Raw genomic sequence first — 19,136 nt, 5'->3', positions numbered from 1 at the left:
TTTAATCCCTCAAAACATTATGTATATATAGTTTGATGCCCTACTCTTTGCATAAAAATTTGATCACAAAAACTTGAATTGTACTTGAGTGTATACGCTAAAAAAAGATAAATACTGTACTGTACTGTATAGAATCACCAACCACTATTAGTGAGCTGTGGTATTTGCAAACAATGTTATTCATTATATCACTGGTTACAGTGGCATTGCATGGACAGCTGGCCAAGTGGAAATTTCACAAACTAACAACAAGGCTGCCAGATACAGATTGTGTCAAACCATCGAAGCTGACAAACCATCAGTTCCTGAACTACTCGAGTTCAACTTGTATTGTGTAATTATAAACTGCACTAAATATTATCTTTGTTTACTAGAAGAAGATATGTTCTCGCTATACTGTACAGTACTTATATACTACACTGTACACATTATTTCTTTGAATTTATTCCAAAATTTGGAAAGGACCAGGTCCAAAATGAATAAAATTTTAGAGGTTCCACTGTATTTTCTAAAGTTACTCAGTTTCTGCCCTATTCTAAAGCATTTATGATTTATTACAGACTCCCTCAGGAATAAGTGATATGACTTTCCTAAAGAACATTCTTACCAATGCATCACAGATAGAGAAAACTTACTTGCTTGCTTGGCCAATAAGGGCGATGGCTATATTAATTCTCTTGCGCAAGAAGATGAGCACTAATAAACAGACCACAAAGATTGTCACTGTAATGATGAATAATATCAACCATGTTGTTTCTAGTTCTGTATATCTGCTTACTTCTGTTGTATACTCAAATTCTGCTCGAGACATTGTAGAGTTGTCAACACTCTTTCGCAGGGTGAGATACTTGTTGAGGGTGTAGTATGCTCCTGTATAAATAATGCATCAAGAAAATAATTAAAAGAATATAAAACTACTGGGTACTAATGACTACAGATAGAACTGTGCTTGAAAGCAATACAGCCTTTGTCTATATGCCACAAATAATAAATTTTTTGTCTTAAATAAAAATTTTTATCAAATTAAATAACAGTAATTTGAATTTAAGAAATAACATTTTATAAACAAAATTATTTGGTTCATTTGAAAGTGGACAAATACATGGTCAGAAAGAAGATAGAAGAGAAAATCAACTGAACTAATAAAATCCCACTTTATATCTGGAGAGATACAAGGATATGACTCAAAACATGAGATTTTTCATCATTTTACAAGATGGTTCCTGCATAACCATTACAACTATATGACCAATAATTTTGGCCACACTGAGGTACATTGAATGAATCATTGGTTCAGACTACAGTAGTTGCATGGTACACTCAGTACATTTATCACACCACCCTAAAAAAGCTTAGTGAATCTAACATCACTCTTCAAACCTAAACAGCTTAGATAGTGACCCATTTGCTTACTTGTTTATCTACAGTAATTTCACAGAGAAGTGGTTAAATCTTCTTTCCTTCACAGCCATAGAGTAGAGCTACATAAACCAAAGTTGTTCCCCCCCCCCCCAAGAGAAGACAACAGCGACCATAAATAGATGATGAGCTTCTTTTGTCCCACAATTATCAACATCTATATAATCAAAATCTTTCATCACCATAAATGTTACGAACCACGCCATCAATTGTCATGATCTACCTACCCAGCACTACAAACCACGCCATCTATTGTCCTGATCTACCTACCCAGCACCACGAGCAACGCCATCTAGGGACGAAACCCGAGTATGACTACTCTTAGTTACCACTCCGGGGTTTCCCTTCTCCATATCCTGGTTGTTGCGTCACCTCCTCAAAGTCTTCTTCGTCAGCTCCAGTTCGAGGAGAGTTCAGTTCACTCTGGGAAGTGACCACAGGATCACCTATCCTGGAAACCTACGGCACAGTGACTACCTACCGTCTTCTACAATACTCAGCCTTACTCGTCAGCCATCTCAGCTCCGCACTTAAGTATTTGTAATCTTATATTGCCTCCCCACGTCCACCTTGCTTCAAAATTGTTGTATGTTGTATAAATATGTATATACTGTTAATGTTTAGGTTAAGTATGGTTAAGGGTAAATTATAGAAAGCTGAATAATTTGTTAAGGAATTTATGGTACTTTATTATACACAACAAAAACTCGCATCCTTTGTCTACCCTTTTATAGTCCGATTGTCTTTGTTTTTTATTGTTGTTGCCTGTTGGGATCTGGGTAGACTTTTAACTATATTCTAAATCCCCAACTCGTAACATCTTTCATCACCATAAATTTAAGTTTGGTGCCTGATTTCTGCTCGAGTAAATTGTTGTGGCTTGTGACAACTTTTCCTCCTCACGTCCCTTCCTTAGCTAGTAGTGTTTTATGTCATCAAAGAGGAAATATCTGGCAATTCCAACGATGCATCTCACAGAAAGACACAGAAGATTGAAGAATTGGTAGATTACCTGAGTAAATTCAGAAATGATAGCTTGTGTGTGAGCTTCAGCAATAGTGACACTGTTGAATTAGTCATCAGCAGAAGAGAAGTGCTTACAGACCTAGAAGAAAGCGAGGTAGAAGTGCTTCTCCATGTGTTGCACAAGTACCGAGTAGAATTGCATTGCCATTACCACCGTGAATGATCTTTTGTTTGTTTTGCTTTTACCATGTTGATGCCCCATAACCATACACCTGTTTTATATTATTACTGAAAGAAATACATCAATCTGAGGGCACTTGTATTTGGAAAGTACAGGGACAGGGACCAACAGAATTATCATGACTCAAATCCACAATCCTCATAAGCCCAGCCCTTTCAAGTCTCAGTCTCCATAATTATCAAATAAAAATAGTAAAAATGCAATACCCTATATGATTATTTTCATCTAGACAGATTGTTTTACTTTTATCATCATAATACTGTAAGTGGTTTGTGCCTTATTGAAAATTTTCATTAACCTGAAAAGTTGCAGGAGTAAGAGAGTGGGGTCAGGAAAGTGATTGCTCCTCTCCTGGTCATCGGAACTCCAAGGTATCAATGAAACTTATGGGGTATTTCCCCAATATGTAATCGTCGCTTATGCGAAGCGGCAGTTGATGAGACATCGGTTTTTAGGGTACACCTGTATATTATTTCTCATTTTTTATTTATTTTGTTATTTATTCATTTTTTTCACTCCCTAAGCCCCAATGTGGGTTGGTGATAAAAACTTGAAAGAATACAACTTCAAACTATTTGTAATACTTACCAAAACCAGAAAGTCCAACAAAGGCAACCAATGAGAACCAAATCATGATGGCTGAGATGAACCGAAGGAGTATGATCCAAAGTAATGACACAAGCATTGCAATACCAAAACCAACCAGCAGAACCCACCAAGTTGTCTTTACATCTTGAAACACACCTTCAGCCACCTGAATGAAACAAGGATAAATATTACTTTACAAAAATTATTTTATTAAAGCTAACCTCAAGGTGAATCTACTATAATGTATCAGCAAACTAGTTTTTTTATGTATTTCCATTATATTACACGATGCCTTTCGAAGTTAAAAAAGCTAACAAACTAGTTGAATATGCAAAAAAAAAATTCCTTAAAGAAAAGACGATCTGCACAAAATCTACTTAATGTTTTAGTCATACAAGATGTTGATGCAGATTTTGTGAAAAGTCAGAATCTATACATCTACAACATTTTCTCTCTTTATCATTACTCTCTCCTTCCATGCTATGTAACTCATTTTCCTCCTATTACTTCAATCTGATCTAATTTTCTAATTGTTTTCTAGTTATTTCTTTCATCTGGATGTCCATCTAACCACAGCACTTCTCCCTCCCACTGCTTATCACCACTTTATCATTTTCTTAGCTCATAATCAAGCAGTCTTCTCTCACAGTTTTTCTTGTCAAAACTATTTCTACACCTGACACATACAGTTCACAGGTTCAACAAAACAATCATCAGAACAGATGTCTTTCACCATTTCTTCAGTAAACTCTTCACAACAGCCCACCTACTAAAGTTCATGCCTCCTCAATCACTATTTACATCATCCAATTCACATTTGTATGTGTGGTTGTGCCATTACTGTCTGCCATATCAACTTGCTTCCCATTTTCCTAGCTAACCTTTATTCAATCTACATCCACTTCCATGGAATATACTGAAGGCTAGTGAGCTTTAAATCCTCAATTAACTCCAAATATTTCTTAAGAAACCATTTATAAGATTTTTTCAATCAATGGGAGTTACTAAGATGATATCCTCACTGTCTTTCAAAGCATAAGATTTTTTTTTTAATTAAAAAACTTTGGTCTGTGTACATCTACATTGTTGATAAGAGAATCTGCCACAAAAAGGAGTGACCTTAATCATGGGGCCTTAAGAATGTACATCAACAATAAGCTTTGAGCACACCATTTTAAATGTCCTTCAATCGTGATTGTCAACAGGACTGAAGCCACAGTACAGTGCATGGGTTAGAGGTATTATAAAAAAATAAAATAAAAAAAATAATAAAAAAATAAAAATCAATTGTAATACTAACACCCCTGAGAGAAAAAAGGACTCACAAGCCATATATATATATAAACCTTAAAATTTGAACTTTAATACAACAGAATCAGAACCCTTATCCTGCTGTATGGAATTGAAGTAGGATGCCCCATAACATTACCTGTTCCAACTACAGTAACACAATCACCTAGTATCTACAAGTGATTATATCACTTGACATTAACCCCGTAACCATCTGACATCTATCAAAATCATATGAGTACCACAATCACTTCACATCTTCTACAAACATATGATATCTTCATAGTATCCTGACATATTCCACAAATGTTTGTAATCAACCATAACTTCTGGAGATCTTTCAACATTCAGGAGTATCAGTAACTCACAACCTCACTTGCATATATTCCTTCACTTGTTTGTAGTGCATTTTTTATTTCAGTGGCAGATCCAAGGAGATATCCTATCTATGTGGCAGGTGACCCTCAACCCCTAACAGTACTGTCCTCTTTTAGTTTTACATTTGAATTTCTACTTAACATTGCCCATGTTAGTTGAGGAATGTAATCCTTTCTCTCATTAGTTTGTCAATCAGATGCTACCAATTTAACCCCAGTACCCCATAGCTGATTTCTTGCCCTCGATGAGTGCTCCCTGGCCATCAATCTCTGGATCTGTCCACGGGTTACCCTGTATATATCCATCAATCTTCTGAATTAAACTCACTAGGTCTTTCGTGTTGTATATCTATTTCTTATTATTTCCATAAAACTCATTGTTATTTCTAATTCATACTACATCAACTATAATATACTTCTCATTCATTGTAGTCATCGACTTGCCAAAGGAAAATGTGATACCATTTTAAGCACATAATCTTCATACAACTCCTTGGTTGGTGTCTTACCATCCATAGATTTTATCACATTCCAACCCCAACTGTCATGTGTTGTAACTCTGAAATTATGGTGTAATGACACTATGGTCATGGGGTCATTTATCCTTATGTTTGTCTCAGGAATACACCCCCAGAATTATGAAATGTATTTCCGAAACACCCTGTATATAAGAGAAATACCGGTAGTGAATGAGATAGGAAAGATGGTAAGAAACCAACCAAGGAGTTGTATGAAGATTATGTGCGTAAAATGGTATCACATTTTCCTTACTTATATCAATATTTCTCTTATCTATACCACAATTCTCTAACCTGTATCACTATTTTTCTTACCTGTATCACTGTCTCTTACCTTTGTATCACTAATTTATGAAAAAAAAACAAGCAATAAAGCCCAGAAAGAAATAAAGCCCAGCAAGCAATAAGGCCAACATGCAACAAAGAAAACTCCTGAGTGAAATTATTAATGGTTATGTTGCATGTGATGCCAAACAAGGTATTCAAGATACAACGTATCAATAGTTAACATATATCCCTCATTCATCCACACAGAAACACAATGATAAACCTTTCAAAATGGCTTTGCATTCTTTGATGGTTAAAATATTTTTTATTTGTGAGATATATTCTGTTATCAATGAGTTTTTTGCATATATAAATTTTTATAATACCCAAGAGGACACAACTTCAAGGTGTCATTTTGGCTGAATATAATGAAGTACTTTTTCACACACAGTATGTTAGACTTATGGTAAAGTCTTATCAGCTCAAGCTGTGGAAGTAAGAACAGTAGTGGGCTTCAAAATAGCCCTGAACAAGATTATCAAGAACAATGGAGAGATTCTACATAGGCCATTACGTAAAACATAAAACAAACAAAAACACACACTCTTATCTGGCAACCTTGAGACCAGGGCCATGACAGATGATAAAAATTCCCATCACTATATAGGTTGATAATTAATTACTGACACAGCCACAAAAAGTATCGGTACTCCTGGGTCAAGCTGGGGTTGGTGGTGGAGTGGATGATTACCTTTGACCATGACTGTACATACACAATCCAAGCTCATTTTTTTATCCAGTAATACCCCGATTTACGCGGTCACTTGAACCCGCGGAGGTCTGCGTAAAACGAGAAACGCGTAAATGGAATAACAGAACATATGGGATGAATTGAAATAGAGACTGGGTCGACTCCCAAATTCCACTTTTTCCGACACAATACCTATGTTGTAGTAAAAATAACATCTTAATTTTATGATGGTATGCACACACAATTAATATTTAAGAGAAACACAGTCGCCAGGTTAATGTCCATTAAAATAATGGAATCAACTCCCCCCCACGCTGGCTGGCTCCTCCCTCTCTCTCTGAGAAATGTTTGGGGGAAAACACTAGATTTTAAGGTATAGTAATAAATAATACCTCAAACTAAAGTTAGGATAATAAAATTGACATTGCTGGATTCCTTGCAAGACCAGGAATATTTTGTATATACACGTCATATATTTTGCACAAAAGATAACATATTTGCTCTGAGTAAACAAAATTCTTACATTAGATCAAAAATTTGTATGACTAATGCAAAATCTATGATGTTTATATTCAAAATGATCATCATATTGTAAGAATTCCAGCAATATAAATTATATTCTGGCCGGGTAATTTGTATGAATTTTATGAGCTAAAACAAATATCTTCAGTAAATAAAAAAAGTATACTTCACCCAGACACCATCTGTCAATCAAAATACCCCACCTCAGGCTCCCCCACCTCTTCCCACGCTCGCTGGGTCCCTCCCTCCCTCCCTACCCCCCATCTTCCCTCCCTACCAGAGAAAAGTTTGGGTTTAAACAGTATATTTACATTTTTAGTAATAAATAATACCTGAGACTAAAGTTAGGATAATATAATTGACATTGCTGGATTCCTTGCAAGACCAGGAATATTTTGAATATAAACGTCATATATTTTGCACAAAAGATAACATATTTGCTCTGAGTAAACAAAATTCTTACATTAGACCTAAAATTTGTATGTCTAATGCAAAATCTATGATGTTTATATTCAAAATGATCATCATATTGTAAGAATTCCAGCAATGTAAATTACATTCTGGCCGGGTAATTTGTATGAATTTTACGAGCTAAATAAAAAAGATTATACTTCACCCACGTATATGAGTAGATGCACCGCGTAAAGTGGAGTAAAGTGGGAATTCCGGTTCTGGCTTGGTACCGCGTAAATGTAGAAAAACTTAAACGAGAACCGTGTAAAGCGGGGTATTACTGTACTACAGTATTAACCTATCTAAAGCATTTCATGAATTCTATTTTCAAAATTTGTTACTTTTAGGGTAGAATACTGTAGTACTATTTCTAGTCCCTAGGAATGGAGATTTAATCTTTAACAATAAGAGTAAGGACATTAAAGATACTTTACTTTTTATTAATTTGTACTGTACTGCGGTTCTATTTCATGGATCGGTAGAGAAGAGGAATTTTGTCAGCAGACTTTAACTGACCTTCTGTGGTTTGGAAATTTCAATAAACTAACATTGGTCAGGTTTCAAGGGTGCCAGATTTGAGGGGCTCAACCTGTATATTCATCTAGGATCTATTACCCTTTCTCCATTCCTACATAAGTAGGTGGAGCTGGGGTTTCAATTTTTCCAAAGAAAGAAAGGCACATAGTGTATGAGAATAATTAATAAAATAAATAAATAATTAAATAAATGAGGAAGCAAGCATCAAGTATCTACACAAACATTGAAGTCCTTAAGAATAAATATTAAACAATACTGTACATTGACATGTAAAAGCTATTTCTCTAGACTGTATTAAATTCCAATCATATCAAATAAGCATGAAGAAATTTATGTGTGAACCTCAAGGCATCAGGATATACTCAAAACACAACAGTTTGAAAAAATCTGATGAACATGTTCATGGTCAAGGCTGCAAATATGTGCCATTGACTAAATAATTTTCTCTTCTTTGCAAAAACTGTAACTGCTTTTGCAAATTTTTGCCCCATATAATAAATCATAAAATTGTGGCAGAAAATGTTAAAGCAAAACAAAACCTTAATCATGAAACTCAAACAAGGAACAAACATAAACAAAAGAAATTTGTCACACACTCCATACACTACCACAATAAATGCTATTGTGGAACTGAACTGATTGCTGTCAAAATGAAAATTACCTCTTATATACTCTATTGACTTCTTCAGTAATTATTGGTTTCTTCTTAATTAAGAATCATAAATGCTGTCCTTTAGCAATACCATACTGATCATTACAAATAATGAAACTACTTAAGCCATATGACATTAAATTGGAAAGTAAAAAATTGAGCATGGATTGAAACACTCATTGTTTACTAATGTATATAGACGTACAGTTACTTGACTTTTTATATTGCTGCACAATGGGTTTAAGAGGGAGTTGATCCAGCTAGCTCTCAAATTTCAATTATTCAAATACTGTACGTCTAACTTAAGCAGCTGACCATGCCACTGAGGTCACAATTAGTGTCATGGACATTCTTGAAATAAAAACTGGTAAACCTTAGAAAATGTGCATATGATTAGACAAATATCAACAAATACTATAGATTCAATGCTCCAGTACTTTAGTGATTCCTTTTACAGGTAAGCAATGCAATTCTTAATTCTTTTATGAAAAAACAAAGGGTGTAAGTCCTCTTTTATCAATCAATTCAAACCATTTCTTTAATTAATACAAGTACAGGTTGTACCTCCCTAGTCCGGCATTCTGTGGTCCGGAAACTCCTGTGGTCCGGAACGATTTTAGTTTGTCCAATAGGTAGATAGGCAGCTTTTTTTTTTTTTTTTTTTACTTATCTGATTATTATTATTACAGGAGTATTAAATTTTTGCCCCTCAGGCCCCAATGTGGGTCAGTGACCTATGCCCGGGTGGGCTAATCCCCTTAAAAAACAAAAAAAATAAAACAAAGCCGCGGGAAATTAAGGTTTGTTTACATCCGGCAGTTCGGCTGCTCTCTCTCTCTCTCTCTCTGCTTGTCTATACAGAGTACAACATTTAACCCTTCAATATATATATGAGCAGTAAATAAGTGTTGCTTTCATATTCTTATGTAGAGTAATGACGATATGTTTTCACATGTGCGCACTTACATACGCGCAGTCTCACTTTTTTTTTACCATTAATGGTTAGCTACTTATATTGTTCCATTTATTAACATTAAATAACATTACAGGTACTTCAAACAGCCATATTAATTTTTTTACATTAATTTTACTACAGCTAAAATCAGGGTCTTATTTTCTTCAGTTTTATATGTAGAACCAATCAGTCGCTGGTTTCGTAAGCTTTAACATAAACAATGCCGGCAGCCGTCTCGTCTCCTCTAATATTCCACGTATTATTAATAAATTGTATTGTTAATTTTGCACACACAAACATTAATTCAATAAAAACAAATTCAGAAACATTAATTAAAATATATATGAACAGTAAATAAGTGTTGCTTTCATATTCTTATGTAAAGTAATGACGATATGTTTTCACATGTGCGCATGCGCACTTACATATGCGATCTCTCTTTTTTCTTTACCATTATCATTAGCTACTTCTATTGTTCCATTTATTAACATTAAATAACATTACTTAAAAACAACCATATTAATTTTACTACAGCTACAACCAAGGTCTTATTTTCTTCAGTTTTATATGTAGAACCAGTCAGTCACTGGTTTTGTAATCAAAAACAATGCTGTGTCATTTCCTCGTGTGTTTTAATATTCAACGTATTATTAATGAATGGTATTGCTCATTTTGCACACATAAACATTAATTCAATAAAAAAGACATTCAGTAATAAACAATAATGAATCTTTTGTACATAAGAGAAATGACGCTGTTTACACGATTATGCATGTCGTCTGCACGTTGGCGGGCCGTTCAAACCAGTCAAAATTCAAGTTTCCGCCGTCAAAATTTTTTTTTATTTATTTTTTTGTGTGTTCCAATAAAATACGTTAAGAATTAAAAACCTCGCGAAATTTGAGAAGCTACTATACGACATTTAATCCTTCAAAAGAGACCATGATGCAGAGAAAGTGTTGCTAGTGCTTCCAAGCATAAGCACAAGTCACGATCTATCCATGAAAAGGGTGAATTTCCATGGTCCGGCAATTTCCATGGTCCGGCACTGGTCAGGTCCCGAGGTTGCCGGACTAGAGAGGTACAACCTGTACAGTACTGTACATTATCGGCAAATACCATGGAATGAATACTATTTAGAGAGTCATACATCTGCAGCTGATTTCTACAAAGATTTCTTCATAGTTTTTTATACAGTAGATCTTTTCAGTTCCAATTTAGAATCTAACCTAAAGGGATTACCCTTCACATGAGACACGAACATACAAAAAAAATGTATGCTGTTAAACTATTTTACCTCCGTTGCCTTATAGAACTTCCCAATGGATATTGTAGCCTTGTTTAGAATATCTGGTGTCACAGTAACACCGGCATCATTGGTTATATCTTGGTCGTTGAACTTAATGTCTTCATGGATAGTGGGGATACAACGTCCAGCCACTAGAACAAAAATAGTTTACTGTACATTCAAATACAGTACTGTACTCTATTATCACTAGAAAACAAAAAATAAATAAATAAAGGATTAAGCACACAACTCTCCCTTTCAGCATGAACTCCTCTCACAAAGATGAAATACAGTGATATCCTCTTTAGCTGGAATAATTAGTGCAGAGCTCTTCGGGGCCGAGAAATTTCCGGGCAGACGACTCTCTTAAACCCGGAAAAATTGCACATCCCTGGAATTTTTCCGGGTACTATAAGTACTGTAGTATTAGGAAAAGTTTCCGAGAATCTAAACTATGCACCTTGCCTAGACAGATACTAGCCCATATCCCCGGAATGTTTCTGGGTGCTGGGGTAAGTTTTCTTAAAGTCTTATAGAGTTTAAAATACACATCTCATCATCTCATCTCGCATGGACAAGCAATCTCCCATTGCATTTCAACGGCGGGCACTTGCAAAAATATTTATGGTTAGCAAAAGTGTATAAAATTTTATTTGCAGGATCTGTTCTAATTCTTAGAGAGATGAATTTTATACCATAATGATCCCAAATAAATTCTATATAAGACTGTTCCAATAATAAATTCCTAAATAAAATATTCTGACAGAATAATGATGGGGACCCCAATCTTAAAAAAAAGAAAAAAAAAGATACAGGAGTCAATAAAATCAGTTCTAATTAAGTTAAAAACATCATTTTTTTCATCTAAATAATCCTGAATGGTTTATCTAAAAGTCTGGTTCAATAAATTTATATAATACAGTACAGGAGTGTGAGGCATGAATGAAGCTGTGTCACAACGAAGACAGTGAAATTTTCCATTCAGTATTGGGGAAATTTTTCCCAAATCCACACAGCTATATACAGTATATTTACAAAAATACCACTATACATGTACAATATATTGTAAATACTGTATACAGCACTACTACTATACTGTACTGTATACTGTATAGCGTATTTTACAGTAAACAAGATACACGGCCATATAAGATGCAACCCCACCATTTTAGCAGGGCGTATTTAGGAAAAAAAAGTTGAGTGTATTTACCTCCTGTAGCTATTATTTTCTTAAAACAATACATACAGTACTAATAAATGTGAGGAACAAATAAAACTAATGCCAATAAATAAGTTACAACAAAAAATAATTTACGTATTGCCAAACCAGTAACTAAAAGCCAAATGAAAGCTTAATACAGTCACCATTAACATATACATCTGTACTTTGTTCACTTTAGCAACGGTGACGCTACCTCCACTGATTCCCAAGCAACGCCCCCCCCACCAACTGCTGCGACGTCCTCCCACTTCCCCACTGTGCCAGCTAACTCGTGTGCAAAGAATTGTATACTGTATTCCCTTAAGGCAATTATTTTTTTTTATTTTTTTCACAATATTTATGTAGGATGGCGTGTGCATGTAACTGAGTAAAAATAGATGAAGAAAGTTACATATATCTACCTGAAAATATGAGTTGAAAAACAACCATAACACCTCACAGCTGGGCCCAGTAGCCTGGTGGTTACAGTGATGAGTCTAACCTGGCTACAATGCCCCAGCGATGTTAACAGATGCAAATGTGAAAAGAATGTTATCTGTAAATCTTCATTTATATCAGGTATTTGTAGATTTAAAAATACAGTAAGATCTCATATTTCGTGCGATTTCATTTCAGGTTTTTTTTTTATTTCGCAAGCAATATTTATTTATTTATTTATTTATTTATTTTTTTTTTTAACGGGGATTAGTCCACCCGGGCACAGGTCACTGACCCACATCGGGGCCTGGGGGGATGATGATGATGATGATAATAATAATAATAATAATAATAATAATAATAATAATAATAATAATAATAATAATAATAATAATAATAATTCAGATAAGTAAAATTTATAATAAAAAATAAAAAAATAAAAATACAATAAAATAATAATGATAACAATAATAATAATAATAATAATAAACACAATAAAGAAATACAAAAATGAAAAAAAAGATCAAGAGTGAGAAACAATATGTGTATGTTGTGTTGTAAATGGCAAGAGAAACAACTGCGACCCTGTAATTATGAGTAAATGAGGCACAAAGTCATATCAGCAACCTGGGACTTGGTCACAATTTTCGTGATGCCATATGGCAGCAGGGTCTACTATTAGACAACACATTATGCTTCCAATATCTTCCCAGGCAGCAGTACCTCCCTGTTTGGTAGCTGCCTACTACCTCTTAATGTAACCAAGTCTTATATTTGGCATAAAATATCATGAGTTTCACGAGATCCAGCCAGCTGAACGAGAGCAAGCTGAACGCGAGATCCAGCAAGCTGAATGCTGGCCACCATCTTGAATGACGTCAAAGTCCTCATACCAGTTACAGTCATTTCTGCTACAACGCCTGTTTTGTCAACGTGAATTGGTTGTTACGCAACTGATGAATAGGGGAACGCTGTTTGCAAAACGCAAACTTTTGCATACGAATGTTGGCTATAGTGCAATTCCATCCTCAACGTTTAAAGCATGGCACAGGGTTATGCAATGTATACAGTTCACGTTCGACATCACATGTTCAGTTGATTCGTGTCTTTTGTTTGTGAAGTGTTTTTTGAGAGGTACTCTGTAAATTTCTTTCTTTTTTTGCAAATTTAGCTGTTACCCATAAATACTGTATGAAAGGAATAAGTAAAAATAATGTTTCGCAGTGAGGACTAATAACGGTTTACACCAGCGCTCTCTGTTCACATCACATGATCAGTTGAATCGCACGGTTTTTGTCAATTGCTCCGTGATTTTCGCTGTTTTCTCCAATTTTGTTGCGTTAGCGATGAATATGGAAAGACAAGGTTAGAAGAATGTTTCCAAGAAGCGTTCTGGTGATCGAATTGCCGGTGGTGAACGTAAAAGAGGTTTACAAGAACGCAACTATGGCATTGTAGCCCGTGCCATCCTAGCGACCGCCCGGGCTGCTATTGTGTGCTTTTTTTGGGTGGTGCTACCACCTGTCGAGTCAAGATGATGGCCTCTACCTCTACTGGAGGTCCTACTGGTGCTGGTGGCTGTGGGACAGACCCACCTAAGTGGCCAAATAAGGAAAAGGAGAAGCAGGACTATCATAAGGGAGTTAAGTTTGCCAAGTAGTTGATGCAGGATAAGCAGCGTGTGATTAAGTTACTTGAGGAAGGCCTAAAAACTAGTTTCCGGAAAGCGCATTCAGGTCAATAAAGGCAGAATTTGTATCATTTGGAGGTTATAAATGGGAAAATCAGAGGTTGATGTAGAGTGGCCAGTCTATATTGTTATTTTCCCATTAGTTTATGTATTTGCATTTGGCGAATTTGAATTTGGCGCAATTTTTCCAGTCTATATTACTCGCGAAATACAAAATCTTACTGTAAATGTAACAGGTATGGCATTAATAGATTGTAATGCTTGTAAGAGTTCAGATATGGTTACTGCTTAGCTACCTCTGATGAAGTTGGGTGTCTGCTGTATGGATGTTAATCATCTCAGGTTATCGTCATCAGTACAGTACAGAGTAGTTATCGATCAAGCTTTTATATTTACAATAATTATTTTTTAATTAATTAAAAATAATAACAAATTTAATTCTGGAGTTGGGTTAGGTAGAATTTAGCCTACTGGAGACAGCAACTGGAGGATTCAGCTTATGGGAGACCTCAACTTCACATATAGGATGCAGGCTGATTTTTTGGGGCCATTTTTTCAGGAAAAAAAAGTGCATCTGATATGCCATAAGATACAGTACTCTCCAGCAAATGCTGTCATCTTGAGCCAAGATTAGGCAGACACTGTCCACTTTGTTGAATGTAATATATAACTGTAATCACCTTTATGTATTAACTCTTGCGATGGAGGTAGAGTGGGATATTATTCGGTCATGTTACTGACCTAACCTGATGCAATGTCAGGTCACCCATTGTCGAAGTGGGGGATTAGTGGGTCTTATGACCTGAAGATGTCTTGAATAAAGATGAAGGCTAAGGTGCTCCAGTGTTTCCAACTTACTGAATGTACAGAATCTCAAAAAGGTAAAGTATCTGTCCACAGTCTGTGTGATGATAGATATTGGAATATGCGCGTTCCTGCCCTGTAATGCAATGTGTAATTACTTCACCGTAATGATTATGATGTTTAGTTACCAAATGTAGTAGGATCAGTATGCTACAGAGCCATACATACCAACTTCCCTGGGACATCCCTAGTAGCATGTAGCATTAAGAAAGTCATCAGACCCATCCTGACAGATACTTTGTTTTGAGATACTGTACAGTAAATTATGCGTAACTGTAATCCATTTTTAAGTCTTAACACTGTATTCTTGGCCGATTGTGTCCTGGTACAATAATGTTCAGTACTGCACTACATAAACTATGCAAAAACAACAGCTAGCAAGGGAACAACCTTCTACACTGGCAGATTATGAACTAAGCGATCCAAGCAACTAGGCCACCCATGTCCCTGGCACATGGGATGCACTGGCATGATGCAATTTCTCGGACCCCCTGGAAAATTTATTCCCAAACCCAGAATGGAAAGGTTTGGAGAGATTTTCTTGGAACCTTCTTGGAATTTCTTTTTTCTGAAAAAAAAAAAAAAAAAAAACACCTGATCTTCGTCTTTGGAAACTCGTTCGCAGGCCCAGAATGGCGAGAATTTTCCCGGAATTTCTCCGGCCCGATTTCAATTCCGGCTATTGGAGAGTTTTGGGATCGAGGATTCCAGCTAATGAGGAGATTACTGTATTTGGGTTAATCAAAACTCCAGTGACTGATTTAATTAATCTACACTACAAAATGGTTCTCTTCTCCACAAATATGTTCCGACATCCTTTAGTTACCATTATGGACTATCCACGTCTCAACCCTTAAGCCCCGGGTTAGGGTGCTGCTGGCAATACCCTCCCGCGAGGTTAAATCGTGAAAAAAATAAACTTAAAAAAAAAAAAAAAAAATGGCAGGAAAATAAGCAAACATTCTGGACTGTCACCCGGGGCATGCTAGTCGGACGTTCTGGAACGTTACCCGGGGCCCAAGGGTTAATGACTGATATTCCCACACTTCACAAGTGCCTTTAAATCCTGAATACTGTATTCAAATGTATCTATTTTTTTCTCCCCAGAAATGTGAAAACTTTAGAGGTTTAAATAATGAAAATATTCAATCTGATAATTTTCAAATGTTCACTGATCATTATCCTACCTTAAATTCAAAAGAATAGACATTTGTATTACATATTCTGGCCCTTTGGGTATATTTTCCAAAAGTTCGTGTCTGTAGTACAATACAGTGGTCCCTCGGTTAACGAACTCAATCCGTTCCAGCAGGTTGTTCGTTAACCAAAAAGTTCGTTAACCGAAACCATTGTTTCAATGGGTTTTTGGGTAATTGGTTCCAGCTCACCGAAAATTGCCTAAATTCAACAAAAATGGTAGAAAAGTTCACTTACTTTGAGGTGTGTATGTAGAAGGCTCCTGGATGATGATGATGATGTGCATTTGAAGTGGGAGGTGGAGGAGGAGAAGGGAAAAGAGAAGGCATTGGGGTGGAAGAGAAGTCACCCCATGGCACCATTTTACCCATAAAATTTTAGTTCTCTTTGTGTATTTCAAGATTATTTTCTTTAAATCAACACTGCACTGCGCTATATATTGTCAATATGTAAAATAAATTTCAAAATGAGCAATAATTTGCTTGGAAACACAAAAAAAAACATTTAGTTGAAGAGAGTCAAGCAAGATGTTACCTCCAGTGAAAACAGAGAGAGACTAACGCCTGTTTGCTGTGTTAAGAGGCTGGATGCCGCGCATTAAACTAGTCCCTTTACCTTCAATTATGTTCAATAATTGTTAAAATGACTAAAAAATTGAATATTAAACTTTTAAAATTATTGAATAGTATAAACTTCTTGATATTTACTAAAATAGTAAGGAATTTAAGCCCGAGAACGGATTAATGTATTGGTGGACTGATACTAAAGCTGGTTGCCTGGCCAGTGCCAGCGAAAACATGTTGAGGTCGGTTCGTAAGAAATTCGTTAACCGAATTTTTGTTCGTTAACCGAATTGAAGATTCTTATGGAAGGCAGTTCGTTAACCGAAATTTCGTTAACCGAGGGATCACTGTATTGCCCTGTACATATAATTTGAATTTGATTTCTGCATTAAGTTTTCTGGGGACTCTGCTTCAATATTCATAAACAATTTGTACACTGCCAGTCCCAAGGAACACATAGTCTATTTATACAGTCGACTACACAGCAGTCCCCACTCCTATATAATAAGTTCTTTTGTCATCAGATACTAATAAATATTGTCAATTCACAATGTTCTTGAAGAGTACAGAGTTTTACAAGTTATACATTTACAGTACAGTTTCTTTACCAAGCATATTATAAATCAATTAATCATTTAAAATCCACAATATTGGAATCACTAAATTACATTTTATTTACGTTGAAGACCTCCAGATGGCTGAACCTACTACTGCCTGATCCTCGAAACCAATTTTTGTTATACAGAAGGTCTATGTCCATTGAAGATTAAATTATGTAATGGATATTTCTTGGAGCAGGCAGCTACAACAACACCTTTCCATCACACAATTTCCTCCCAACAATACAGGCATTTGGTTTATCTTACCTTTGGACTTCACCTCTACTACAATACAACATAACCAAAGGAAAAATGAAGTTTCAGCCATGATTGAGTTTCTATAAACTAGGTGGGCATGATACAGTTTATTAACATGAGTTTTAATTATAACATTATGATTTTAACTTTCTGAAAGCTGGATAAACCACGAAAAATACAATGCATTAGGATTTACGAATTATATATGTTGCAGCAAAGCAAGATGGTAAGGCTTAGGAAGTTTGCTGGATACAGATTATTCTATCACCATTTCTAAATATCACTGGGTTCTACACACCCAGTTTTATTCAAATCCTTTGCACTTGTTAAGAGTTGTCACACACACATGCATGCACACGCACACACCATTGTAAAAATTATCAATAACTTGTAATCAACCAGTGAATTCACTCCCAGTCAATCTTACTTTTTGCACTGTCACTATGTTGAAATGCCCTGTAGTTTGAGCTTCTCCCCACCTAGTTATTATATATCATATTTGTATCACTTATGTTACTTGTATATTATTTGTAAATCAAGAGACCCATTCCCCAATTATGTAACTGTATATTTTCAGCCTTCCGGCTGCCATGCTCTTTCAATAAACCGTTAATTATTATTATTATTATTATTATTATTATTATTATTATTATTATTATTATTATTATTATTATTATTATTATTATTATTATTATTATTATTATTATTTTTATTATTATCACACACCCACACATGCCTAACACTTCCTGTTCCTCCCCAGCAATTATTACTGTACTGTATGGTATTTACTCTACTCTGGAGTGAATATACAAACTAATTTCCTTTAACTATAGTACTAAAAACAAAACAAAAATTATCCCTATTCGGCAAATACATTAACTGCATTTTAATGCTTAACTGGATAATTATTCTTATTTAGTGTGAACTATATACAGTAAAAGTCCAAAAATCCGGACCACCCGAGAATCCGGACTTTTAGGCAAGTCAATTTTTTTTTTTTTTTTTAGCGGGCTTTTGTGTGTATGTGCGCATGCGTGAGTGCCACAGCTGCACAGTGACAACAAGCGACCACGCGGTCGCCACTTTAAAACGAGCAATCAAACTGTGACAACATATGTAATTTTGAGTCCTACTCTTTTCATTTACAGAGTACTGTACTGTACAAGCCCATAATAATGGCTCCTAAAGTAGATAAACTTTGTTGTGTGAAGAGAATGAAGAACATGTTGAAATTGAGTGACAAACTTGAAATTGTTAAGAAACTAGAACATGGTGTGAGCAATACTGTTCTAAGGGAAACATACGACATTGGAAAATCTACAATTTATGATATAAAAGAGGCAAAGAATAAAATTCTAGAATTCACTGCTTTTTCCTTAAAACTGCTTGTTTTGATAAATGAAGCATGCTATATATGCTAATGAATAAACTATCAAAATGTACCTGTTCATCTCTTCTTTATTCCTCCTTAAATTTGAATTTTAAAAGTACTGTACTGCCTG

The 19,136-nt window shown here is 35.3% G+C and overlaps 1 protein-coding gene across 4 annotated transcripts in view; it reads right to left on the bottom strand.

The window, feature by feature from the left end:
- LOC121861181 (choline transporter-like 2) overlaps window positions 1–19,136 on the bottom strand; it is an 89,860-nt gene that overhangs the window by 26,299 nt on the left and 44,425 nt on the right. For 3 of the 4 annotated variants that reach the window (XM_042358741.1, XM_042358740.1, XM_042358743.1), the window contains exons 6-7: window positions 3,215–3,380; window positions 636–870 (exon numbers count right to left, since the gene is read on the bottom strand). In XM_042358741.1, coding sequence (XP_042214675.1) covers window positions 636–870; window positions 3,215–3,380 — 401 coding nt within the window. Of the gene's footprint in view, window positions 1–635; window positions 871–3,214; window positions 3,381–10,833; window positions 10,977–19,136 lie in introns of all 4 variants that reach the window. The other variant, XM_042358742.1, reaches the window with a different exon arrangement.

The sequence above is a fragment of the Homarus americanus genome, unplaced genomic scaffold, assembly GCF_018991925.1.
Source record: "Homarus americanus isolate GMGI-L3 unplaced genomic scaffold, GMGI_Hamer_2.0 scaffold21314, whole genome shotgun sequence".
Lineage (NCBI taxonomy): Eukaryota > Metazoa > Arthropoda > Malacostraca > Decapoda > Nephropidae > Homarus > Homarus americanus.
This window is presented reverse-complemented; position numbering and strand designations above follow the sequence as displayed.